Source organism: Equus przewalskii, chromosome 23, assembly GCF_037783145.1.
Source record: "Equus przewalskii isolate Varuska chromosome 23, EquPr2, whole genome shotgun sequence".
Lineage (NCBI taxonomy): Eukaryota > Metazoa > Chordata > Mammalia > Perissodactyla > Equidae > Equus > Equus przewalskii.
In genome coordinates, this window is record NC_091853.1 from 4,821,149 (window position 1) to 4,848,594 (window position 27,446).

At 37.4% G+C, this 27,446-nt stretch overlaps 2 protein-coding genes across 5 annotated transcripts in view; one reads left to right on the plus strand and one right to left on the minus strand.

Annotated features, from left to right (window-relative positions):
• The window catches only part of NME7 (NME/NM23 family member 7), a 239,146-nt gene extending 237,231 nt beyond the window's left edge, over positions 1–1,915 (minus strand). For all 3 annotated transcript variants that reach the window (XM_070591547.1, XM_008534792.2, XM_008534793.2), the window contains exon 1: positions 1,674–1,915. In XM_070591547.1, coding sequence (XP_070447648.1) covers positions 1,674–1,676 — 3 coding nt within the window. In that variant the 5' untranslated portion in view covers positions 1,677–1,915. The remainder of the gene's footprint in view (positions 1–1,673) is intronic.
• On the plus strand, positions 1,830–23,695 carry BLZF1 (basic leucine zipper nuclear factor 1). Of its 2 annotated transcripts, XM_008534796.2 has the most exons (8): positions 1,830–2,011; positions 2,114–2,307; positions 3,346–3,420; positions 12,057–12,496; positions 14,346–14,545; positions 16,508–16,636; positions 18,298–18,517; positions 22,316–23,695. In XM_008534796.2, exons 3-8 carry the CDS (start codon positions 3,390–3,392, stop codon positions 22,499–22,501), a joined length of 1,206 nt encoding a protein of 401 aa, XP_008533018.1. In that variant the 5' UTR covers positions 1,830–2,011; positions 2,114–2,307; positions 3,346–3,389; the 3' UTR covers positions 22,502–23,695. The 2 variants fall into 2 exon arrangements, with proteins under 2 accessions (XP_008533018.1, XP_070447647.1); XM_070591546.1 differs by lacking the exons at positions 1,830–2,011; positions 2,114–2,307; positions 3,346–3,420 and adding an exon at positions 6,501–6,656.
• The last annotated feature ends 3,751 nt before the right edge of the window (positions 23,696–27,446 follow it).

A 27,446-nucleotide genomic window follows, 5' to 3' on the forward strand; every position in this document is an offset into this window, starting at 1 on the left:
GAGATGTCCAGGAAGTAACTAAGTTAGGCCTTAGCAAGTCTGAGACAAAAAGTGAAATGTAGGAGTGAAAGTTTAGGCATTAGTATAACTCATGTGGGTGGATGAAATCACCCAAGGAAAATGTATAAACTAAGAAGTGAAAATAATTAAGGAGTGAGTCCTAGAGAATTTTATTTAAAAAGCAGGCAAAGCCAGTGAAAAGAAGTGGGAATGAATGCCCATGAATTTCAGTTGTCACAGAGAAGCTAAATAAAATAAATTTTGAGAAGAAATTACTGGATTTGGCACCTAAAAGGCCATCAGAAACTTAAGCAAGAGCAACTTCATTGAAGCCATTTGAAGGTAAGTCAGACAATAGAATATTGAGGATGAAAGTGAAGAGGCAGAAGTTGAAGCACGTGAAAACACTATGCTTTCAAGCAGTTTACTGATAGATGGGAGGATGTTTTTGTTTTATTTCATTTTCCTAAGATATACAGCATGAACGCTGAGGAGAAGGAAATGGAGAGGAAGAGACTAAAAGTATAGGAAAGAAAAAAGATAACCAGAAGCAAAAAGTCTTGTAATGAATGGGAGACAATGAGATCTAGAGCAAAGATGGATGTATTACCCTTCAACACCTTTCTCCAAACTTGAAACGCAAGACTAAATCATGGGGAAAAGAGATCAATGTGTAGGTTTGGGGGAACGATGTTGAAGAAATTGACTATTAAACTCTGTCATCTGCTTAGAAGGGAGGAGAGAGGGGGTAAGGGACAGGACTTTGTGAAGACTTGGAAAGGGCTCTGCAGGAAAAGGGCGGGGGCAGACCTGGATAACAAAAAGGATTGCTGAGTAGTACTGGAGAAAGAAGGGGCTCTGTTGCTAAATTCATAGTTGTATCCATTTGACAACAGTCATTTTTCTATCCTCCAGTCTGTTATTCATAAGTGTTTAAAAGATTTGGTAATTAAGTGAATTAACTAGAACCGTGGTGTTTTCAAACATGTGAGGGAATTAACATCACCTGTAGGCTTTCTAAAAATGCAGATACCGAGTCCCATTCCTATTTATTCAGAATTTTGGCAGGTGAAGCTCAAGCAAGTGAATTTTCCACAAGCTCTCCAAGAGACCTTAAGGAGCATTCCTGTTAAAAAGCACGGACCTAGAAGGTAATCAACTGCCTAGAAGAGAGCTGATGCAAAATACAGCTATTACTAAATGGCCCTTAGACGGGGTGTGGGACAGTGCTCTGCCACTCAGGAGAGCAAGAACTGCAAGATCTAGGGAGATTCGGATCAACGTTGAGACAGTCACATACACACCACCACATACCCTTAAAGGAAGCGCGTTAAGGTGAAGCTGACAGCTGGAAACATCCAATGATGAAAAATGAAAACATTTAAAACCTTTGTTCGAAATAACGTCTCACCCTCAGGCTCTTATTCTCAGTCTTACCCCTAAACTTTGCTACATTTCTCTAGAGGCTTAGCAATACCAAAGTGGAATTCAGGGTGCTGCCAGAAATAGGGAGAGCGAGGAAATTGCGGGGGCAGCCCCTGGAAAGAGAGAAAAAGATAACGGGGCGAAGGTGGAAGGGGCGGGGACGCCTCTGAGTGCCCATACGCCCCAGAACCTGGGACGCTGCGTACCCAGGACGCCAGAGCCGTTCTTCTGGCCTTGCCTGCACTCACCATAGTCTCAGGACCACGGCACGAGGAAACAGGTACCGTAGAGACAGGAAGACACCAACACCACCACCACTAACGCCCGGTTGTCTGGCAACAGAGCCCCGCCTACTGCCAGACCCCGCGTGGACCTTCCCCCTGCCCCGCCCCTTCGTTCCTAGAGGCTGGGAGTCATTGCAGCTCCGCCCACCCAGTCAACAGGCCCGCCCCTTCACGGCGTCGCCCGGGGCGACGGAACACCGCCTACCTCTTTCCTGCATCGTCACTTCCGTTTTGTTGACAGATGACCCGGAAGTTCAAGGCAATATGCAGATGGGGTCCAAATGTTCTGTGTTTATTTTTAAGTAGGCATCTATCTACTTTTCACTTGCTGAAGCCTTATACCTTGTATTCTGTGTTACTTGAATTTAAATGCACCACAGAGTATGTTTACCTTTTTCTTTTAGAAAAATATTCCGGAAACGAAACCCTGAGTAATCGGAAATGATTAGTAGTGAGCGAGAAGCTTCGCGTCACGAAGGCCTGGGCGGGTCGGCTTGCGAATGGAAGAGGAGCGTGCGGGGAAGTTAACCCAGTGACGCCGAGCCGAAGGACCTGTAAAGTGAAGCCCCCCGGCATAGGGAGAGTAAGAATCTTAGAGGTAAGTCCAAGAACGGCTTGTGTAACTAAGAAGGGATGTTGGAAAGTCACGGAAGTCTGGGTTGGAGTTTGGTGTTCGCTCGATTTGGATTTAGGGAAGGGTTGCCTGTTGTTTCGCATTTGTTCAGACAGGGACGGAACTTCAGATTCGACTTCCCGGGACGGCAGAGGTGGACAGGCTTGTCGCTTTCGCACCTGTTACCCAGCACCCCACCTCCACCCCTTCACTTGGGGTTGCCCGCAGACGCTCGCCGTGCTCGTACATTTCACCGTGCATCTTCCGAGCGCAGTTTCAGGGCTCATTGCTCTTTCCAAGGGTCTTCAGAGACCTGTTTCCAGAACATAGAAGGAGGGTTTGTGACTGTTGAGGAAGGTAGTCGTGGAAGACCCTGCGCCGAATTATGTCGAGTACTCAGAGTGATCATTTTTGCGGTGAAACCAGTTGTCATCTGATGTACAGTTGATCATAGTAATATCATTGCATTAGTGTCCCCTTCCTTCTCGTGTTCTCCAGTGAAGCTGTAAGGCCATGCATATCTTTCTGAAAACATATTCTGTGCCATTTTAATTTTATTACCGAGAAAGTGCAAATTGTTATCGTGAATATTTTTGTCGCTTGTTAAACAGATGAACAGAAGCTCCTCTCTGATATATACAGTGAACAAATTAGTGTCAATAATGTCTCCTGAGAAAGTCATTACTACAATTAATTTGAAATTCCTGTTGTCATATCATTAATACAAAAACCCCTCCGGTAACTTCAGTGCTGTTTCTGACTAAAATTCAGACACACTTCTGGTCTTTTAGAGTCTACTGGTGAGGACAGTGAAGCAGAAATTTGAAAGTAAATCACTCCTAATTTTTTTGAGAAATTTGGTAGCTGTAACAATATCACCTGTGAAAAAGGGATGTGAGCAACACTCCCTTTGTAAATGCATCTGTACAAAATGCAGAAGCAAAGAGAATAGAATATTTAAATTACAGGGAGTTAATGAATGTGTTTATGTGGTTTTAATTCTTTCACTTTATACATTTTTAGGTTTTTCAGTAGAAATCTTGGGGCGTGTTTTCATTGGTTAAAAAATGACTACTCTTGAAAGTTTAGAAACCAAAGGTAAGTGTTCTTCTTTTGATGATAATTGTGTTTGAAACATGAAATTTATGACAATAGGATGAGGGAATGTTTGAACCAGATAACTAAATCTCACAGAGCCCTTGGGAATTATTTGTGTTTCAGATCTCTTCATGTTTGTTTTGTAATGCAGTGTGTACATTTTAGTAGTTAAGATATACAATTAAGGGGCCGGCCCTGTGGCCAAGTGGTTAAGTTCCCACACTCCACTTCGGCGGCCCAGGGTTTCACCAGTTTGGATCCTGGGCGCGGACATGGCTCTGATCATCATGCCATGTTGAGGTGGGTCCCATATAGCACAACCAGAGGCACTCACAACTAGAATATACAACTGTGTACTAGGGGGCTTTGGGGAGAAGAAGAAGAAGAAAAAAAGAAAATTAGCAACAGATGTCAGCTCAAGCACCAATCTTAAAAGAAAAAAAGATATATAATTAAATATTAACATCATTCGGTAGTATTTACTAGATGACTACTGTTAAACTTCTAGTGTAAAAGCAAAGTTTTACAGCTATGGACTCTATCCACCAGAAGATTAAGATTTAAATAAACAAGACTATGCATTCTTAAAGATTGAAGTAGGTAGACAAACAACTAGCAGGTATAAAGGACCTCTTTCTTGTTGCAGTGGTTTGCGAGGACTGCTGTAACAAAGTACCGCAAACTATGGGGCTTAAACAGCAGACACTTATTGTCTCACAGTTCTGGGGCTAGAAAGCCAAGATCAAGGTGTTGGCAGGACCAGCTCCCCCTGAAGGCACTAGGGCAGGATCTGTTCCACCCCTCTCTCCTAGTTTCTGGTGGTTTGCTGGCAGCTTTTGGTATTCCTTGGCTTGTAGATGCATCATCCCAATCTCTGCCTTTCTGTTCACATGGCGTTCTCCCTGTGTGTGGGTCTCTGTGTCCAAATGTCCCCTTTTTATAAGGACATCAGTCATATTGGATTAGGGGCCCGCCCTACTCCAGTATTATCTCCTCTTAACTAATTACATCTATAACGACCCTATTTCCAAATAAAGTTACCTTCTGAGGTATAGAGGATTAGGACTTCAACATATGAATATTTGGGGGGGACACAATTCAACTGACAGCACTTGCTAACTTCAGTAGTTACTTTTTAGTGTTCCTTGCTTGTCTTCTCTATAACATTTTATACTGGTGATCATTCCACCTTTTGAAATACCTTGTTTCCTTGACTTCTAAGACATCACTCTTATTTTCAGCCTACTGTGTAACCCTTCACTGTCCAATACAGTAGCCACATGTGGCTCTTTTATTTTTTATTTATTTTTTTTAAGTCAAACCAACACTTTTATTGAAAGAGAAGAGCAAAGCCCCCCACCCCCCCAGTCCTGGCAGCATAGGCCTCAGGCTTGGCATCTGGGTGTCCTGTAGCCCGAGAGCTCACATGTGGCTCTTTTAAATTAATTTTTTTAAAAATTAAAAATTGAGTTCCTCAGTCACACTAGCCACATTTCAAGTGCTCAATAGCCACATGTGGCTGGTGTCTATTGTACTAGAAAGTGCAGATATGGAACATTTCCATCATCGCAGAAAGTTCTGTTGGACACCACTGCTCTAGCTGTATTTTCTGTTTCTTTTCATCCCCCTCTTCTGGTTTATCTTTTAAATATTAATGTTTTTCAGCTCTCTTACTCTTCTACTCTCAGGGCTTCAGCACTTATCTGTAAGAATGATTTCTTATAGATAATCTATCTATAGTTCAGGTCTCTTCCCTTGTGATTCAGACCTTAGAGCCTACTGCCTACTGACTTTATCCACTCAGACATTGGTAATAGTCTTAGCATGTCCCAAAGTGAACTCCTCCTAATTCAGGTTATTCTTGGGTGGAGTGAGTTCTGGAGGTCGGGGCTGTCAGTGAGAGATGGGAAACTATTTTCTAGAAGCCAACTTTGCAGCAAGCAGAATGCAGCAGACTCATTAAAGGGGGTTTAAATATGTTTAGGAAGCAAGGAAGAGAAGATTATGCCAATAAATATTTAATTGAATTTAATTCAGCTATGTGCAACAGCATTTCGAGTTACCAGAAGGCTTTTGTGGTATTAGAATAAGCAAACCAGAGTTTGTAATGAAAGTAATAAACTGGGGATTAATGGGAAATCGGAAAATTAAATGGTAACTAATGTGAAAAGGTGCACTTATCATGGTTGACATTTGTCAGTTGCCTGCACTTCCTGTAACTGCCTCAGAAGAGAAGCAAGATTGGTTTATAGCGACAGAACTTCCTCTCAGTGGATGTCTGAGCAATAGTATCATCATGAGGGGGATGTGTCCTTGCTATTTTTGAAAGGGAAACATGCGATAAATAGGAACAATTAGAAAATTAGAATTTGAATCCAAAACTCTTCTTGGTTGCAAGACTAAAATTAAAATTAAAGGTGTTAAAGTCAGTTTAGTGAAAGTAGACCAAATAGGAAAGTCTGAGACAGTTGAATATTTATAATTCCGTAAAATAGTCTAACTTTAACATGCTTTCTATAGAATAATAGGTATTAGGTGAAAAAGGTTTCCATGGGCAGATAAATTTGGGAAATGCTGGATAAAAGGAGAGATGATACTACAGGACCTCTCAGAGCCTCTAATACTCTAATGTACACTGTGAAGCTCCAAAGAGATATAGTATGCAGCATTATCCACAGTTCTTTGATCAGGGAGCTCTATTCATGAAGCCTGTGACAAAAAGAATGTTTGGATTCCATGTCAATAAATGTGGGCCTAACTCCCTACATTTCACCAGTCCTTGGGGAAGGCAATAAGAATCCCTGGGGAAGGCCATAAACCTTAGATACATTTTAATTCGTTGATAAGCGATCACGGTGTGGAAGTGACATTGATGAATAATTGAAGAATTGTTTTGTTGAGTCCCTTCAAAGAGTGGAGAAGAACAGGGGTTGACGTTTGCTTTACTTAAATATTACTCATAATTATGGAGCTGGTACCTTAGATCATTGTCTTCCCACTTGAGAGAAGGTAATTACTTATGAATGTGTCCTGGATTGTGCCTCGTTCATATGTAATAAAGGTTCCTATGTGTGTCACAAGGAAAATAGAATTATGAAGGGCAAGTTGCTGGGTGAAAACATGTAAATCCTGGACTCCTGCTGCCTGTCTGGGCCCATTAGTTAGAGGCATAGTTGTTACAGGGAGGGAGCTGCCATGGGATACGTAGTACAGCGTTGTTACTCATAAATGCTTGAGTAAGTAGAACAATTTAAATAAAGTTAAGAGTAAACTGAGGTTCACCAAGTTGACTGAATTTCTTGATTCGAATTTTATGACATATTTTGTTTGAAAAGAGATTTCCATTAAATACTCAGTGTTTCTTTGGCTTTTAATTTTAGCATTAACCACTTTGTGATTTGTTCTCAAATCTCCAGTACCTAAAATTCCAACTCAAAAATGTTATGACTTACCTAGAAATCCTATTTAACCATGACAGAGTGTCGTCCCTGCTTCTTATTTCTTCAGCTTCAGTGGGGCTGAATGGTATAGCTCTAGTTTGTCTTTTTGTTGTCTTTTTTTTATTATTATTAATCTGTAGTTAATTCATGATTCTACATTACTTCTTAAATGCCAGAATGTCTTAGTGACAAAATTAAATTTGCATTAGAGTTAGACAAACTTAAAACCAGATCTTCAGAACATGGGAACAGGTCTTTATTTTCCGAACAGTTCAGTAAAATTCTCCTCCTTAGCGCTACCGTGCTACAGCATCAACTAAGATACCCAACCCTTTATTTCACTTTTTGAAGTATTCCTTTGTTCATCTTTTTGAAAGTAGAGTCAGTCCTAAGACCCAAAGGATGTTTTAGTTAACATTTACTATAGAAATGACAAAATATTTTATTCTAATGTAAAATGTTTTGTAAAATAGACCACATTAGTTATACCCCAGATGTCTTTCCACCTCCTGTCTAACTAACATAACTCAGGATTGCCAGTACATTGCTACATATGTAAGAAAAATTCCAGAAAAAATCTGTTAAATGCAAAAACAGTTCCAAAGTCTAGTGATAGAACTTTGTAAGACTTTAGCATAAGACAGTAAAAGAATTATATTTTGTGACATTAATTAAGCTTTCTTTCTCTGTTTAGTCAGGATCCAAAGTTTATTAGGGATTTTTTAAAGATTAATAATAATATAAGTAATAGGAGCTAACATTTAATGAGTGCTTACTGTGCCAAACACCATTCTAAACACTTTACATATATTTCTTATTTAAGTATTGCACTAAATCATAGGTATTAAGCATGCAGAAAAAAACTAAGGACATAAGGAATTGATCTACTGACACATTGAGAGAGTCATTTTGCGAGGCAGTTTGACAATACAGGTCCTCACCTAGCATATTAGTTCTACTTCCAGGAATTTATTCAGAAGAAATAATTCAGAAGTGGAGAAAAATCCCTAGGCATAAAAGTGTTCACTAAAGTGTTATTAAAGTGAAAAATTGGAAAGAGTCTAAACATCCAAGAATAGAATAAGTAATACTATATTAACTTGAAGGAATAATGTAGCCATAAATGAAAAATATGAAGACTGTAGCAAAGTGGAAAAATATATTAAGCTTATAAAATTAATTATAATTACAAGTATATAAAAATATTGAAGAAATTTTAAATAATGAAAAGTTATTTTAGAGTGATGAGAATATAGGTAATTTTTTCTTCTAATAGCTTTTAATAATGTAATGTTTTTTAAAATAGTAATATAAAGCAGAAGAGATGTGACTGTCTGTGAAGAGAATCTGTTCTCTGTCTATATTAAGAAACTTTGAAAGAAGAAAAACCAACCTTATTAAAAAGTAGAAACCTAATAAATAAACCTAAGGGAGTATTCTTGTTAGGTATTTCCCTTGCTGTAAAACACCCTAACAGGTGATTTTTTTCAGTTATTTCTTAACACTACCCTGAGCAGGCTAACCAGTTCCTGTGGTTCTTTGGCTGGAGAATTCCATTTCGAGGGCCGGGATCCAGGAACCAAGATAACAGCAATCTTTACTTGAATTTGGAATGTTTAGAAATTATGTAATCCCTCTTTTAATATGTCTTTGTACTTTAGAAACTCTTAAGAAAGGTTTAGTTTTAATAAGACCTTATTATTGCTCTTACCAAATTGATTAAGTTCTCCTAACTGCATGGTTACAGGAAAACATGATTAATATTTAATTAATTAACATTGATTAATATTTAATTAACATTAATTAATATTTAATTGATCAGGGCATGGTACTTAATATCTAATAATTGAGACTAAGGACGTAGTTTGCTTTTCTTTTAAAAACTAGGCATTCTGTTTCCTGTCTGTGCGTGAGAAGATATATATATAGTATATAATAACATAATCATATATACATGTGAATATATACATATATATATGATTTGGCTAGATAGTTATGAGTTTACTAAAGGGCTGGTCAGTAGTCCATGATTATTCTTAATTAACGTTTCTGTAGAAATAAAATTTCTATAGAAATATTTTTGTACCATTTATTGCACACCAATTATATATTACGCTGTAATACATGTTATCTTTTTACATGTATGTCCTGTCTCCTAAATTAGCTAGTAAGTTTCTTGAGTATAGATGTCCCCACTATTTCACACAATGTCTAGCCAATATTAGGCACCCAGCAAGATACTTGCTGCCTGTGACCAAAGTTTATCATAACCATTGTTACATGTGCTTGTCCTTTCCCCCTCCCCTTGTTATCATTCATTTAGTGTCCATCAGATAGAGAGTACCAGGCGCAAGGCACTTTGCTAAGAATATAGTGGTTAACAAGAGACACATAGTCCCTTCCCTCTTGGAACCTATATCCTAGTGGAAAGCACAGACATTATATAACTAATTACACTGAACAAAATGTCTATTTACCATTTTGCTAAATGGTAAAAAGAGAAATGCAGGGTCTTTGCTATAGGAGCATATAAACAAGGTACTCAGCCTAATCAGGGAAGGTTAGAGAAAGGCTTCCCTTCAGAAAGGTTGAACTGAGATTTGAAGGATGAATAGGAATTAACTGCAGAGGAGAGTGAGTTAGGAAGAATATTCTAAACAGAGAAGTGTCTGCAGAGGAAGGAAGGCTTTTGCTGCTCTTGAGACTGAAAGAAAACAAATAAGGCTGGAATATAGGGTCTGAGGGAGTGAACTGCAGAAGTTGGGACCTCGGATATAGGCAGGAGGCCAGATCACGGAGGGCCGCGTAGGCCATGCTAAGATCTTGGTCCTTATTCTGCAAGTGATGGGAAGCCATTCAAGGGTTTGATGCAGATTAGATCTGCATTTTCTTAAAGCTCACTGTAACTGTTATATAAATTCTATGGGCTTTTGTGGCCTGACAAGTAGGGTTGTTAGCAGAGGCAGTAAGTTCAGGTTAAGGAGGCAGAAGTTGTGGTTTGTGGAAGGCCTCTCTGACCAATTAACAGTCAGATTTGGATTCAAATCCAATTTTGACACTGATGATTTGGACAAGCTATTTAACCTTTCGAAGCCTCTGTTATCCATCTATGAAAGGGGTACTGGTGTGCTTGCCTCATGAGACAGTTATAGAAATTCCATGATATAATGCATCTGAAGGTCTTAGAAGAGTCCTTGCCACATAGTAAACTGAGTAAAAGTTAATTATTACTACTATTCATAGGCCTTGGCTTCCTTTTCCTCAAATGTATGCTAGACTTGTAAAATGAGAGGGAATCCAGCGTGTAGCTCAAAGGGATGTTACCGAGTGTACTAACTCAGGCGCTCCATGCAGGTTCGGTACTGTCCTCAGCTGCCTCCTCAGGGCTCGCAGCATTTCCCGTTCTCGCATGTCCTCCATTCTTTGTAAGCTTTAAACCACTTATTTTCTTGAGTCTGAGAAGTTAGCCCTTTCTTGGAGGCAGGTGACTCAGTGAAACTCTTCTTATACTCTTAATTTGAGGTAAGGTAAAAGGGGGAGAAGAAACATTTTTGTGATTTGGCTGGAGCAGTGGTAGTGTAGTGGTGAGCACAGCTGTCTTCCAAAAGTTATCTGAACTAATGATGGCTAGTCAGGTTTGGCTTATGTGAGGGAAGATCATTTATTTCAGTTGAGCAAATTAGTTTGGTACACGTGTGCAGCAATCCATTAAGTGTTATGGAGAAAAGGGATGGAGTTACCATTTACTGAACGCCGCTAATTGTGTACGAGACACTTTATACACTGAGGCGGCAGGAGTATATAGAGTGGTTAAGGCCCCTGTCTGTGGCCAGGCTACCTAGAATTGAATTCTGCCTCTTCTACTTACTAGCTGTGTGGTGTGACCGTGGGCAAGTTCCTGAACCTCTTCATGGCTCATTTCCCTCATCTATAAAATAGAGCCTATCATATCTACCTCACGGGGTTATTGTAAGGATTAAATGAGTTATATGTAAAGCATTTAGAATAGTGTTTGGCACATAGTAAGTCTTTTATAAGTATTGGTTGTTGCTCAATATTTTCTCATTTAATAGTCAAAATAACCCTAGATGTAGATATTACTAAATTCATTTCATGGAGATAAAAACTGAAGCTGAGATAATTGTAGGATTTTGTCCAGAATTGTGCAGGTAGTAGTGGTGGAAACGGGGTTCAAAACCAGACCTGACTGACCCCAAAGTTCATATCATTTCTATAACTCCATGCTCCTTCCGCTTGTTTAGGGTATAATGCCTGACCTAATGTGCTTATCAGACATTGGGAAATTGAGATTAGCATATACAAAACCCATAAAATGATCATTATGGTTCATGATTAAGTTCCAAACTGAATGTTTGAGACAGTAAGTGCCATGGGCATTCAGAGAGTGGGCTGGAATAACTGGGAAGATTTAATGCAAAGAGTGGAGTTTAAGCTGACTTCTTAGGGATAACTTAGAATCACAGTAAGCAGTGAAAGCAGCCATTTACGAGAATAAGGAGCAGCAGGAACAAAGGCCTGATTGGAGGCCTGGGAGAGAGAGTATCGAACAGTCCGGTTAGACAGCTTGTGCAAAGCATTCTTTGCCAAAAGTTCACAATAACAGATGAATCTGTTTTGAGGTAGATGGTTTCAAATATGCATATATATAGCTATTTATTTTTTTATTGTTTATTATGATAACAGTGGTTTATAACATTATATGAATTTCAGGTGTACATCACTATATTTTGACTTCTGTAGCTGATACTTTTTATATCTAACATTATTGAGTGCCTGCATCGTGCCAGGCGCTTGATCTTACTGTGCTCTTTCTTATCACAGCTCTGTTGCATAGTTGTTACTGTCTCCATTTCGCAGATTTGGAAACTGAGATTCATGGAGGGTTAAATTATTTACCTAGGGTCATACTAGGAAGTAGAAGTCAGAGCCAAATACCTTGATTCCAGATCTCTTGCATTTTCTACCAAGAGAGAAACCATTTACTTGAGGAACGTTTGAACCTGTAAGACTTTGTCTTTTTTTGACACATAATTATTTTGAAAATTGCTTTTTACTCTGAATTTTTTTCTCTTCTTTTTAGTGCCAGTAATTCTGAATGTTGGGTAAAACATGACATAGCATGTTCCTAGGATTTCCCTTCAGTAAGTACTTTATCTTTGGTTTTCCCCTTTTTAGTCACCCTCACTTCAACCCCAATCCGAGGAGCAGGAGATGGAATGGAAACTGAGGAGCCACCTAAATCTGTTGAAGTTACCTCTGGAGTCCAACCCATAAGGCATCACATCCTTCAGAGTCCACGAAAGAAAGCAGTGACATCAGAGAGCCCAGGAGTTCTCCAACTAGGGAAGATTCTCACTGAAAAAGCAGTGGAAGTCGAAGCTGTAAGAATATTAGTTCCCAAGGCTGCTATAACCCATGATACGCCCAGCAAAAATGCAAAGGTTAAGTCTCTGGGACATCATAAAGGAGAATTCCTTGGTCAGTCAGAGGGAGTTGTCGAACCTAGGAAGGAACTATCAGAGGTAAAGAATACACTGGAAAAGCTCAAGAACTCTGAAAGGAGGTTACTACAGGACAAAGAAGGTCTTTCAAACCAGCTCCGAGTACAGACAGAGGTAAGAACAGCCTTCAGTGTTTTAGGGAGTACTGCTCCTTACATCTGGACCTTCTAAGCCTGCATGTTAGAAAATTAGAACTTGGGGCCAGCCTGGTGGCGCAGCTGTTAAGTGTGCACATTCTGCTTTGGCGGCCCGGGGTTCGCTGGCTCGGATCCCAAGTGCAGACATGGCACTGCTTGGCAAGCCATGCTGTGGCAGGTGTCTCACATATAAAGTAGAGGAAGATGGGTATGGATGTTAGCTCAGGGCCAGTCTTCCTCAGCAAAAAGAGGAGGATTGGCAGCAAATGTTAGCTCAGGGCTAATCTTCCTCAAAAAAAAAAAATTATAATTCCTCTTGTGAAAATAGTTGTCATTCATTATAGCTTGTCATTTTTCTAAAATGCTTCCACTTAAATTTCACACTCTCCCTCAGGGCCTTTAGTAGAACTAGTTGATTTTGGGAGCTTATACTGTAGACCAGGTTGAACACGGAAGTGTGAGGTGTTTTGGACAAGACCACCTATAAGTTGTAAAGGAGGTGACAGTCTATAAACTCCCAGACCAAGGACTGAGCAAGTCAGGCTTTGAAACTGACTCGTTAGCGATACTTGTTTTAAGGATCCATAAATTCCAAGTAGTTTTGCATATGTGTACATAGTACTTGGAATAAGGAGAATGGTGGTATAAATATTGGTATCTTCACTGTAAATGGAAAACAATGCGCAGTGCTTGACTGTGTTTCTTTCCTCTTTCCACCTTAGTCACCATTGCCTTACACTCCACTTTGTTTCTCTGTTAGAGTCTACATCTTTTTGCTACATGTTAGTCTTTGTAAGTGACACCATGGTTAGTGGTTCATATCCAAATATATTTTTAAAGAACTAATTTCTAATCATAAAAGTAGTACCATATTTGTAAACATTTTAGGAAATATAGAAAAACAGTGAAAATAGTACCACCTATAATCATACCATCCAAATGTAACTACAAAATTATACATATTGAGTTCATTTTTGTCTTATAACTCACTTTTTTAAGTTATTAATGTTTTCCCATGTCATGAAATATTCTTCTACAATAGCATTACTAATAGTAACAGCATTCTTCAATGGCTGCACCATATACCAATACCTATTACTGGACATTTGTTTTAATTTTTTGTGTTTTCCATAACAAGGTAAAGAACATGCTTATAGATAGCCTGAATTGCTTCCTTTGCTTAAATTCTCTTTTTTCCCCCATCTTCTTCTTCTCCCCAAAACCCCCCAGTACATAGTCGTATATTCTAGTTGTGAGTGCCTCTGGTTGTGCTTGTGGGATGCCACCACAGCATGGCCTGATGAGCAGTGCCATGTCCATGCCCAGGATCCGAAACGGCGAAACCCTGGGCCACCGAAGCGGAGCTCGCAAACTTAACTACTCCGCCATGGGTCCAGCCCCCTATTTGCTTAAATTCTTAAAAGTAAAAATCCTAGGGCACAAGGAAGTTAATTTTTAAATGTTGAATAAGATAAAAACAAAAACCCACATAAAATATTCTCTGTCAATTTATTGGCTTAGTTTTCTAATTTTTTGCCTTTAAGTGTTGACTGGAAGCAGTTTGGAATTTTTATGATACTGATTTGTATTCTTATTATAAAAGGCTCAATTTATAACCACATGAGCTATAGTTATAGATATATAAAGATAGAGATGTATATGGTTTGTATATATTATGAAACTGAAATACTTATCATTTTTTGATATACACTTAAGTAATAGAGGTCCAAATTACACAGAAACACAGTTTCCCTTTCATTCATTTTGTTACATTAGAGTCAGTGACGTTGCTTAGAGCTTGTTGTGTTGGTCATGTGTTCTTCTAGGTCAATCGTGAGTTAAAGAAGCTGCTGGTAGCTTCTGTTGGGGATGATCTTCAGTATCACTTTGAACGTCTAGCCCGTGAGAAAAATCAGCTTATTTTAGAAAATGAAGCCCTAGGTCGAAACACAGCTCAACTTTCCGAACAGTTAGAACGTATGTCAATACAGTGTGATGTATGGCGAAGTAAATTCCTCGCAAGCAGGTATTTTCTATCTTAAAGAGTATTTCATTTTCTAGTTTTTGCTCTATCATATTTTTGACCCATAACACAAGAAAGTAGATTGTATTGTGAAAATTTCTGACTCAGTTTGTCAAAGTATTTCATATATTATTTAAGATGTGGGCTCTCCCTCCTCTGGATGGCCATATAGTCTCCCTAAATGGAGAAGTGATATCATAGGGATCCTCCCTCATCCCAGGATCCTAGGGCACTACTCTATAGTAGAAATCACTCCTACTACAATGTTTAAGACCAAAATAAAATTGTAAATTCAGAAATCTAATAAATATTAAAATCACAAAAACAAACTAAATTATTTTTCCCCACTTTCTCTCTGGAGAACTCAGATTTCATTGCCACTCCGTTAACATAATATTATTTGTCCCTCATGTTCTATCATCATAGCTCTTTTAACTATGTAATAGAGCTTCCCAACCTTTTCCTCTCCATGCGCCCATAGAAAATGATAATATTTGCATGGCCTACTGGGTGAGGCTACTCTCCAACAAGGTGAAAACCCCAGGGCCCTAGTCCAGGCCATGGACACACTTATAGTTGGTAAATTCTGCTATATATTATGATTCTTGTCTGTTTTCCTCTTCTCCTTCTGACTTTGAGTTACTGGAGAACAGAGTCTAGGTGTTAGCCATCTCTGTATGTTCACTGCTTAGTGAGGTGCTTCTCACATGATATGTTTAATAACTGTTGGTTTAAATTCAGTCACCTAGAGGTTGCTCACAAAACACCAAAGGTTTCCAGGCTGTAGCTTAAGAACCACTGATTGTGATGGATGAATTTTTAGGAAAGTGATTCTTCACATCTTATTATCTATGATACTTTCTGATAATTGATGACTTTCTTAAAATCCTTAATTTGTTTTCTAATTATGCTACTGTAAGATGCTATTTGGAGAAATGAACTTAATGTTCATTGACGTAGAATGAAAGTTAATTCTCACTGAACAGCTTAAGAGGCAAATCGTGCATATATTATACAGATTATTGCAATATGTAACTTTTTAAAATATCCTCATCAACGCTGATTGTAACATTCTAAGGGGAATAAAAATTATACTCAACTTTATTGGTATTTTAGTTGATTTACTTTTTTGGTGTCAAAATTATTTTAAGGAATTCAGTGGTTGCTATGGTCTGAAACTTTAGTTTTAAGATTTTCAGCTAAATAGACATATTTAAAATTTTGCTTCAGTTTGATCAATAAGGAACTGGTTAGATAAACTTTGGTACATCCAATCAGAAGAAAACATGAAGCTGTTTTTTTAAAAAAAAGGGAATGAGATAGCTCTATATGTGCTAATGTGAAAAATCACCAAGATAAATTATTAGGTGAAAACAGCAGAGTATAGAAAATTTGTATTCAATAATCCCTTTCCTTAAATAAAATGAATATATTTATTTTTAACACATACTTTTATATTGAATATACATCAATTATTTTAATCTGGAAAAATGTATAAGAACTTTACTGATTACGTATAAAAGAAGGACGGGGATGCTGGACAGAAGGAAAGACTTAGTTTTCCTTTTATTTAAGTCTTTCTATATTAATATTTTTCTAAAGGCAAAGAGGTAACTGAATGGTAGAAAAATAACTCGTTTTTTCCTCTAAAGTTTTCTGTATTTAAAAACATTTATTTTTTTTCAAAATACGATCAAGATTGAAATACATTCCAAAAGTCACTTATAGAAAAGTTAAATAACTGTTTCCTTTGTCATTTTGTAAATGAATGTTTTAATTGAATCTCTTTAATGAATTCTAAGCTCATAAATATTTTAAATGCTTTTTAGTGAAGATTTAAAAACTGAGAAGTTATGTCAAATCTTCATAAGCTTTTGACAATAACGGACACAAAAGTAGTTTATTAACTTTTATACAGTGTGCTCTTGTCAGAGAATTTATATGTAAGGTTTTAATCTTTTCCAGGGTCATGGCAGATGAGTTAACAAACTCCAGAGCAGTTTTGCAGCGTCAAAACCGTGATGCACAGAGCGCTATACAAGATCTCCTGAGTGAACGGGAGCAGTTTCGTCAGGAAATGATAGCTACCCAGAAGTATGGCGCTGGTTTACATTCTGAATTCTTGTACTTTCTCCTGCAATTTTTGTTATTGTGATAGTTTTTTAGTGTTTCTCCATTTACTTACTGAGCATATACTTTGGAGTAGTAGCATTTCAAAATAGATACCCAGGGGAGGGAGAAAGACTAAAAATATGTAAGACTTGCTTCTTTATGTTCTTAATTGGGGTGAGAATCAGTTATATCTATAATAGAAGAGATCTCTGGATTTAAAGCAGTTTTTGGTTATAGTTTTAGCACTTGTGTATAATTTTTGGTAGAAGCCAAAAACTGTGCCTGTCTTTCCTTTGGAAGGAGAACTTTTGGGGGACCATTCTACAGTATTAGATCTTATTTTCATGTCCATATGCTCTAGAACTATCAAAATTGATGGTCTTCCTTAAAAGTGCTTCGTCCTCTATATAATTGATTTATTACATAGCAAATCAATAAAGGTCACAGAGGAAGTCATAGGGGAAATTAGAAGAATGAAAACACAATATATCAAAATACCAGATTTTGTGGGAGCAACTAAAGCTTAGAGGGAAATTTATAGCTTTAAATGCTTATTTTTAGAAAAGAAGAAAGTCTCATCAGTAATCTAAGATTCCTCCTTAAGAAACACAAAGAGCAAAAGTAAGCAGAAGGAAGAAAATAATGATAAGAGCAGAAATAAATGAAATAGAAAGCCAAATGCTGGTTCTTTGAAAAGATAAATTTAAGAAACCTCTAGGCAGTATAATCAGGAAAAAAACAGATATATATTATCAGCATCAGGACTGAGGAGGAGGGTGTACACTATAGATTCTGTAGACATAAAAGAGAGAACAAGGGGATGTTATGAACAGCCCTGTGCCAGTAAATTCAACAACTTAAATGGAATGGACTAACTCCTCAAAAGACGCAAACTACCAAAGGGTACTCAAGAAGAGATGACTTGAAGAGCCTTAAGCTATTAAAGCAATTGAATTGGTAGCTAAAAACCTTCCAGTAGAGGAAACTCCAGGCCCAGATGGATTCACTGGTGAATACTAGCAAACATCTAAGGAAGAAATAAAACCAAATTTACACAAACTCATCTAGAAAATAGAGGGGAAAGGAATAATTTCCAAGTGAATTTTATGAAGCCAGCATTATCATGACACCAAAACCTGACAGAGACATTATAAGAAAAATACAGACCAATCTGTCACATGAACATGGATGCAAAAGTCCTTAACAGAATTTTAGTAAGTCAAATGCAACAGTTCATAAAAGGCTTATACATCATGGCCAAATAGGTTTCATCCCAGGAATTGTAGGTTGGTTTATCATTCAAAAATCAATTCATATAACTCACCAAAAAAAGAGATACCATATGAATATCTCAATAGGTGCGCAAATCAAATCAGTAGTTCTATACTACTAAATGAGTCTACTAGTCTATTTTATCTATACTAAAATATGAGAACTAAAGAAAGTACTGTTGAATGATTTCCAGATAACAACCTAATAAATTAGTGCTTTCTGTAGTCTAACGTATTTTAACAGACTTCCTGATTTATTGAACTCTGAAAGATGATATGATTTCAGAATTATGTTTCTCATTTATTTAATATTCTGGATTTTTATATTTTATCCTCTTATTAACGTTCAGTGTTCATGTGTGTTCTGTGCAGATTATTGGAGGAGCTCTTAGTCTCCTTGCAGTGGGGAAGAGAACAAACTTACTATCCTAGTACGCAGCCACACAGCACAGCAGAACTAGCGTTAACAAATTACAAGTTGGCAAAAGCAGTAAATTCTCATCTTCTAGGAAATGTTGGCACCAATGTTCAAAAAAAGATTCCATCAACAGTTGAATTCTGCAGCACCCCAGCAGAAAAAATGGCTGAAACGGTAAAATATTTCTCTGTCGTGACTTGTGTGGAACTTCCAAGTATGTTTTCTTTCTGAAGGGTGACATGTTCTAATGGAAAGTGCCTGGCATGGGGACTTAGGGCATCTAAACTTTATCTTAAGGAGAAAAATGTAATTGTTTTTAAAGAGGGTCTATTTTTTAACTACTGAATCATTGATAATCCTTTTCTTGAGTTCATTTTGATATGAAAACCACTGTGTCAAATTTTTAATGTAGTAATCATGAATGGATAAAGATTACTTCGGATCTAAGAACTTATTTGTTAATTCCCACACATAGACACAAATGTGACGAACACTACAGAATCAAATCGTGTAGACCTGGTACCTGCAGTCCTAGGTGAATTCAGGGTTCATGCAGATGACCTGTCAGATGCTGTGGTCTCACAGTTCTACTACCACCAAGGTCACCTCCATTGCTCTTCAGTATCTGCCTTCTATGTTCCCATCTTAGGCCTTGTCATTAACCACAACTGTTCCACTTCTGAAATCTTCAACTCAATGCGTCTCTCCATGATCTGTGATCTCAGCTTCTTTTCTTTCCAGCTCTGATTCTTTCATTCTGATTACCCGTTTCTTGATCACATCATCATTTTTATTCCCTTGATCCCTACATGTCTTCTTCATGTCATCAGCTCACTCTCCCGGCTTTTCCTGCCATAGCTTGTCTAGACTCCATTCTTAAGCGCCTTTCTCCCTTATCCTTCTTTTGGGTACCCTGACAAGCCTAGTCCTCTATCAGTTCAACTGCTTGCGACCTTTATTTCTATACCCATCAAACTGTTACCTCACAATCAGCATATGACTTTGGTTCCTAATTCACAGAAGAAAAAGAGGGCAGAGGCAGAAAACTCCCTCAAGGTCCCACTTGATATCTAGCAGCCTACCTGTATGGCAACCAGCCGTACGTACATTTCTCTCACTGGAAAAGGCGTCCCTCCTTCTCCAAAGCACAGCTCCCCTCCAGGCTCAGCAGGCCTCCCCCCAGCAGTTATCCCTTCTCTCTATTGCCTCTTTCTTTTTTGGCTTAAGCATATGCCAAGTGTCGTCCATCTAAAAAAGAATAATCTTCCCTCTAGCCTAAGTTCTCCGTATATGGCCTTATCACCTTCCCTTTACAACCAAGAATCTTGGATAAGTTGCCCATACTGGTTTCTGCATACATGCCATCCATTCCTCAATTTCTGCCATCACTTATCCCAATAGACTTCTAGCTTGATCTCAAAAAGTACTCTTATAAAGGCATGAATGTTTAAATACTTTATTGTCGTGTTTTACTCTATTAAGCACTCCTTCCTTGAAACTCCTTTGACTTTTGTAACATTACTTTTTCTTGGCCCTCTTGCTACCTCTCTGAATTCTGCTTCATACCTTTTTTCCTCCTTTAAATGTCGATGTTCCACAGGAATCTGTTCCCTATGCTTCTCAAACTCCTCTAGTCCCTGAAACACCATACTCTCCGAGCTCTTGCTGCTTCTGTGACCATTCTTTCTCAGTATTTGGGGGAGGAGAGCATCCTCTTCCTGTGCCTATTCTTGAGCCTTTCCTCACATAACAGACTTCTGTATTCTCTAAGGACTATCCAGGCCCAGTGTATGCTTATGACTTGTTCGACTGAGACATTTTTTCTGAGTTCAAGAGACATCCAGGTAGACATCCCCATTTGCTTGTCCCACAGAAAGCTGAAAATAGAACAACCTCTTTTTGCTTTTGCATTTCTGTTCCCCTCTCTCTCCCCAAAAAGAAGAAGAAAAATAACCTGCTTCTTCTCCTGTACTTCCTATCTTAATGAACTATACCTACCAAATAGGGATGTTTTAAGGATTCCATAAAATAATGCATATAAGGGGGCCGGCCCCGTGGCTGAGTGGTTAAGTTCATGTGCCCCTCTTCAGCGGCCCGGGGTTTCGCCAGTTCGGATCCTGGCCACAGACATGGCCCCGCTCGTCGAGCCATGCTGAGGCGGCATCCCACATAGCACAACCAGAGGGACCTACAGCCAGAATATACAACTATGTACTGGGGGGCTTTGGGTACAAGAGGAAGAAGAAATAAAAAGAAGATTGGCAACATATGTTAGCTCAGGTGCCAATCTTTAAAAATAATAATGCATATAAGGCCTATAGCAGATTCCAATATATAGTAATTTCTCAATAAATGGTAGCTATAATTTTTATTTCCTTCATCTCCCTAATGGTTTTACAAATCCTATCAGTTCCTTCTAATTTATCCTCTGTCCCCAGTTCAGACACCTGGCCTGCAGCCTTGACTGTTACAGTAGCCGCCACACCAGTATCCCTGCCTTGCTGCTTACTGCCTTCCAGGCCATGCTCTGCTGCCACAGAGTTCTTCCAACTGCTAATCCAAAAAAGAAGAAAGTCAGTCCAGTCATCTTGGTACTCCTGTTCAAACAGCTACCAGTCTCCTTCATTATTCCTAATCTTTAGTGCATCTTCCCTTCTCAAAGGTTCAGGTGTCCCGTCCCTTCCTTCCCATGCCCGGCACCTCACCGTCCAGCACTGTTAACCACTTTTCATTCCACGGGTATGCCACTGTATCTCATGCCTCTCTACCTACTTACATTCTGCCTACACTGCCCTCCTAGGAACTCTCTGCCTTTAAGAATCAGCCCTCCCTGAATCTCACCGGCAAACTTCGATGTTCCTTCCTCCAGGCTTCCAGGGCATTTTATACATCTATCCATTATAACATATTCAGGTGTTAATTGTTTGACTCTCCATCTCTCTCCCAAACTGGAAGCTCCTTAAGGCCAGGGACTGTGTCTTATGTTTCCTCAAGGTCTGGCATAATCCCTTGCACATAGTAGGTGCTCAACTATTCACTGAATGAATTAGTACCTAAAACTAAACTCATCATCTTTATTCTTTCTCTTCTCTTTTTCTGTTCTCTTTGTTCAAAAATTGTGTCGCTGACTACACAGTTGCTGCCAGTAGCATTTGGTATAATTGACTGCTGCTCCTTTCTTGAAATACTTCCTTCCCTTGGCCTGTGTAACCACTGCTTTTCACAATTCCTTTCCAATTGCAGTGCCTATCTCCTTTATACTATAACCCGTGGTGGTGGGGGGGAGAATATGAATATGATAAACAGGAGCGTTGAGCCAGACTTGTTATCCTTGCCCTTAATTGGAGAATGTTTTTCAACCCAAGAATTCCCCGTTGTGGGTCTCAGTAAAGGAGACAGAATAGGAAAAGTCAGAGCAGAAGAACTGGGAGAGCATGGTGTCCATGAAACCCATGAAACAAGAACATGCTTGTTACATAAAATATCACATATAAATGAGAAAAAGAGAAATGAAAAGCAATTTATTTTACAAGTAAGTGATCAAAAACTTTGAAATAAGATTTCAATAGAAGAATAAAAGCAGAATCCTGATTCCAGGCAGTTGAATGAAGGACTGGAAAAGGAAGGCAGGGGTGCTTTGTGGTTAAGGACAAAAATTGACATCACTTAAGGAATTGATATAACCTTATTTTCTATGTTTTCATGGTTTTTCATCAATATCCATAAGAGAACTTTATTTCATAATTTTTTTAAAAATAGGTAAACTAGGTAATGTAACAACTAGAAATCACTGTTAAATTTAGAACTTTTTGAGAAAAAAGATACATTTTCTAATCAATCAAATTCATCATTCAGATTTTTTTATGGTAGTTACATATTAATTAAGTGAAACTTTATAAGTAATTATACATCAATAAACGGCTTTTACAGTCCCTACTGCATACTTCTGACATTACTTCTTATTTTCCTTAGGTTCTACGCATTTTGGACCCAGTAACCTGTACAGAAGGCTCACCTGATAATCCATTTGCTGAGACTTCAACAACCACCTTACTTGCTACAAAGAAAAATATTGGACGATTTCATCCCTATACTAGATATGAAAATATAACTTTCAATTGCTGTAATCACTGCCAGGGAGAACTTATTGTCCTTTAACATGCCAAGTGTTGAAGGCATGCTACAGCACTTGCTTATTACCCAAGAGTCATTATTATTTGGGAGCTGGGGTTCTTACAGTGCTACAAGTAATATCACTTTCTATTTAAATAATATATATCCCCAAAGATGTTTCATGTACTGGACTCCAGATTACCCTTTCTTAATATTTATCTCAGGGTAAGAAAAGAATGAAACTGTAGATATCTTTAAAATAGAGAAGGCTTTCTAGGCATTACATGATGCTTTTCCTAAAGGACACTAAGAGAAAAAGATTCTGTACCTGTCTTTTAGGCCCTAAGTAATTATTTATCTTGCCATATATTTTATATGAGCAGATTTAATTTTGGCATTATAAAGCAAGGATTGGCAGACTATGGCTCTGGGTCATGTGCAGCCATACCCATTCATTTACTATTGTCTCTGGTTGTTTTGCACTACAACAACAGAGTTGAATAGATGCAGCAGGGCCTGCAAAAGCCTAAAATATTTATGGCCTTCAAGGCCTAAAATATTTACTATCTGGCCTGTTACAAAAAAGCTTTTCTGACCTAGTACTCTAAAGTAATAATAGCTGGGGCAGGGTAGGGGGGTAATTTGGGGGGCCACAAAGGAGGCTTATGGAAATACTATGGGTGAAAGGAATAATCTTTTAAAAATAAATGCTATATGCTAGGAAAATTCAAAATATTTTACAGCCACATTAACAAGTGTTTCAGCAAAACATCTTCTCATGTTGGTTTTATGCAGGGGATTCCATATTTTGAATGGATGTAACTTGACATATATAAAAGAAACAGATTCTAATTACTGAGCTCATTTTGGCAAATGCAACAGAACAGGAATATCCAGTCTATTTATAAAATATGCTGAAAAAAGTAGGATCTTTCTAGAACATTGTGCAAACTCAAAAGTACAATCCATCAATTAATTTATATTATGTAATATATATTGTTTATTTATGATGGACCATCATAAAACACTCTTTTATAGGCCTTTAAAAATGTCCACAAAATATTTATACCTAATTATACTAATTAGTTGCTGAAGTGCCTATCAATAGAGAAATCTTTAAAAGACAAATCTGGTCAAATAACAATATATTTTAATTTCAACTTAACGATTTTTTTTAATCTGGTTCATCTGATTTATATTTATAGTTTCAAGTGGCAATAAATTTCTCTACCTTGTTCATTTTAAATATTGATTTTTTCCCCCGAAAATGATATGCTTCAGTTCACGTCTTCATCTAGCTTATTCTATTCACAGTTGATTCTTCAGCCTTTCCTTTAGGTTTATTTAGTATAAGACTTAGAAGAAAACATAGATGAAAAGGTTCATGACATTGGATTTAGCAATGATTTCTTGGATATGACACCAGAAGTACAGGCAACAACAAGAACAAAAATAGATAAACAACGTCATCAAAATTAAAAACTTCTGTACAGCAAAGGACACTATCAACAGAGTGAAAAGGTAACCCACAGAATGGGAGAACATATTTGCAAATCATATATCTAATAAGAATCTAGTGTCCAGAACAAATAAAGAACCACAAATCAACAACCAAGAAACAAACAACCCAATTTCAAAATGAGCAAAGGACAAGAATAGACATTTCTCCAAAAAGATACAGATGGCCAATAAGCCATCAAAAGATGGCCAATCAAAAGATGCTCAACATCACTAATCATTAGGAAAATGCAAATTGAGATCACCTCATACCTATTAGGATGGCTATTATCAAAAAAGCAAAATAACAAGTGTTGGCAACAATGTAGAGAAATTGGAACACTTGTGCATTGCTGGTGAGAATGTCAAATGGTGCAGCCACTATTGAAGACAGTATGAGAGTTCCTCAAAAAATTAAACATACAATTACCATATGATCCAGCAATTCCACTTGTAGGTAGACACTCAAAAGAATTGAAAGTAAGGACTCAGATAGATATGTGTATACCAATGTTCGCAGCAGCATTATCACAGTAGCCAGAAGGCTGAAGTAACACAGTCATCCTTTGGTGGATGAACAGATAAGCAAAATGTGGTATATACATGCAATGAAATATTCAGTCTTAAAAAGAGTGAAAAACTGATACATGCTGCAGCATAGATGAACCTTTAAAATATTACACTAAATGAAATAAGTCAGAAAGGACAAGTAGTTTATGACTCCACTTATATGAGGTACCGGAAATAATCAACTTCATAGAGACAGGAAGTAGAATAGTGGGTACCAGGAGTTAAAGGAATGCAGAACGGGGAGTTTTTAATAGGTAAAGTGTTTCAGTTTGGGATGATGAAAAATTCTGGAGATGAAAAGTGGTGATGGTTGTACAACAATATGTACTTAATGCTACTGAATTTACATTTAAACAATGGCCAATTTTATCTTACATATATTTTACCACAACTTTAAAAAAAAAATTGTACATACACTCTTGTAACCAGAAACTAGAGGCACACTTCTACAGCAATTGGTTTAAGAGTATCAATAATAATAAAGATAACAGCTAAAAAAAAATCTCAAATCAAGAACCTAACATTACACTTTATGGAATAGAAAAAGAAGAGCAAACTAAACCCACAACCTGCAGAAGGAAGGAAATTGAAATCAGAGTGGAGAGAAACAAAATAGAGACTAGAAAAATAGAGGATCAAGGAAACCAAAAGTTGGTTCTTCGAAAAGATTCACAAAATTGACAAACCTGTAGCCAGACTGACTAAGAAAAAAAAAAGTAAATAACTAAAATCAGAAATGAAAGTGAGGACATTATTACCAACCTCATATAAATAATAAAGGAACAGTTGTACACCAACAAATTAACTTAGATGATATGGCTAAATTCCTGGAAATACACAAATTATCAGAACTGACTCAAGAAGAAATAGAATACGTGAACAGGCCTATAACAAATAGAGATTAAGTCCGTAATCAAAAACCTCCCGAGACCAAGAGCAAATCCAAATGTAAGCTATCAGTGTTGGGTAGTGATGTGTCAATGTAGGTTCACTGACTGGATGTTGATAGTGGAGGAGATTCTGAGGAGGTGGGGCAATAGGAGCCATATGGGAACTCTGTACTTTGTGCTCAATTTTGCTGTGAACCTAAAACTGCCCTAAAAAATAAAGTTTATCAAAAAACAAAAACTCCCAACAAAAGTCCAGGTCCAGATAGTTTCTCTGGTGAATTCTACCAAGTATTGAGAGAATTAATACCAATCCTTCTCAATCTCTTCCCAAAAAAAGAAGGGAACAGGGAACACTTCCTAACTCATTCTATGAGGCCAAGATTGCCCTGATAGCAAAGCCACACAAAGACTCCACAAGAAAAAAGTACTACAGACCATTATCTCTTACAAATATAGATGAAAAATTCTCAGCAAAATACTGGCAAATAGAATGCAATAGCACAGTAAAATGGTTACACACCATGACCAAATGGTATTTATCTCAGGAGGGCAAGGGTGGTTCAACCTAAGAAAATGAACAATAGAATAGACCACATTACTAGAACAAAGGAGAAAAACCACGATTGTTTCACTAGATGTAGAAAGAACATTCAATAAGCTCCAGCACCCTCTCATGATAAAAACACTCAGAAAAATAGAAGAATATGAATAAGTAGAATAGAGGAGTAAGAAGAGAACTTCCTCAGCTTCATAAAGGTATTTCTAGAAAACCTAGAGCTAACGTCCTCCTCACTGGTGAAAGACTAAAGGCTTTCCTCCTAAGATAAGAACAAGATGAGGATGCCTACTTTCACCACTACTATTCCACATTATACTGGAAGTTTTAGCCAGAGTAATCAGTCAAGAAAAAGAAAGAAAAGGCATCCAATTTAGAAAGGAAGAAGTAAAACTCTATTTGCAGATGATATTATCCTATATATAGAAAATTCCAAAGAACTCACAAAAAAATCTACTAGTACTAATAAATTCAACAAAGTTGCAGGGTACCATATTAATGCACAAAAATCATTTGTGTTTGTGTTTTGAGTACACAACCCAAAAAGGAAACTAAAAAAAATGTCCATTTGCAATAGAATCCAAAAGAATAATATATTTATGAATAAATTTAACCAAGGAGGTAAAAGACTTGTACATTGAAAACTAAAAATCATACTGCACTAAGTGAAAAGACATTCTATGTTTATGGATTGGAAGATAATATTATTCAGATGGCAATACTACCCAATGCAATCTAGAGATTCACTGCAATCCATAACAAAATTCCAAACCTTTTCATAAAAATGTTATGGAATATTTAAATGTCAAGTTGGTTCTTCTCCTTAAGGATAACTTTAAACAACACAAGACTAGTTACAATGAAATGTTAAATTGCCTGATATTAATGCTCAAAGTACTGTAAGAAGTTGAGACAGGATTGAATAGTTCTGTGTTTTCTAATTTAGGGTCAAATGATTAAGGTACAAATACGCAGTTGATAAGAACCTTGTCTTCTGAAGTTTTAATAGAACTCCTATAGTGATTTCCCACTCTCCGTCACTCTTGAATGCTCTTACATGGATCAAGGGTACTGTTCCTCCACACATCGGATTCTTGTATAATCTTAAATATTTCAAAAATGTCTACCAAGGTCTGTAAGCTTTATAATATAACTAAGAGAAAGGATTTTGCAATCATACAGATCTGAGTCTGTGAGTGAACCACTCACCTCTATTCCTTTGTTTCCTCATCTGCAAAACCAGCCTAATAAGGTTGTTATAAGCATTATATCAAATTATTTATATAAAGCATTTACAACAATACCAGGCACATTATAAACTCTCAATAAGAATTGGCTAATTTTGTAAGATATCTAAACTAGTATTGTGCATAACTGTTACTATCATTGTTTTTGTAAAAAAACAAACATGGAAGCAGGCCTTCCCTATTGCTTATTCAAATCAAAAATTGACAGAAATAGGATTTTGTGTAAGGTT

Coding starts and splice junctions, on each gene's coding strand:
- BLZF1 (XM_008534796.2), top strand. CDS start 3,390: ATGACTACTCTTGAAAGTTTAGAAACCAAAG. Junction 14,546..16,507: donor AGTAAATTCCTCGCAAGCAG/GTATTTTCTATC, acceptor AATCTTTTCCAG/GGTCATGGCAGATGAGTTAA. Junction 16,637..18,297: donor GAAATGATAGCTACCCAGAA/GTATGGCGCTGG, acceptor TGTTCTGTGCAG/ATTATTGGAGGAGCTCTTAG.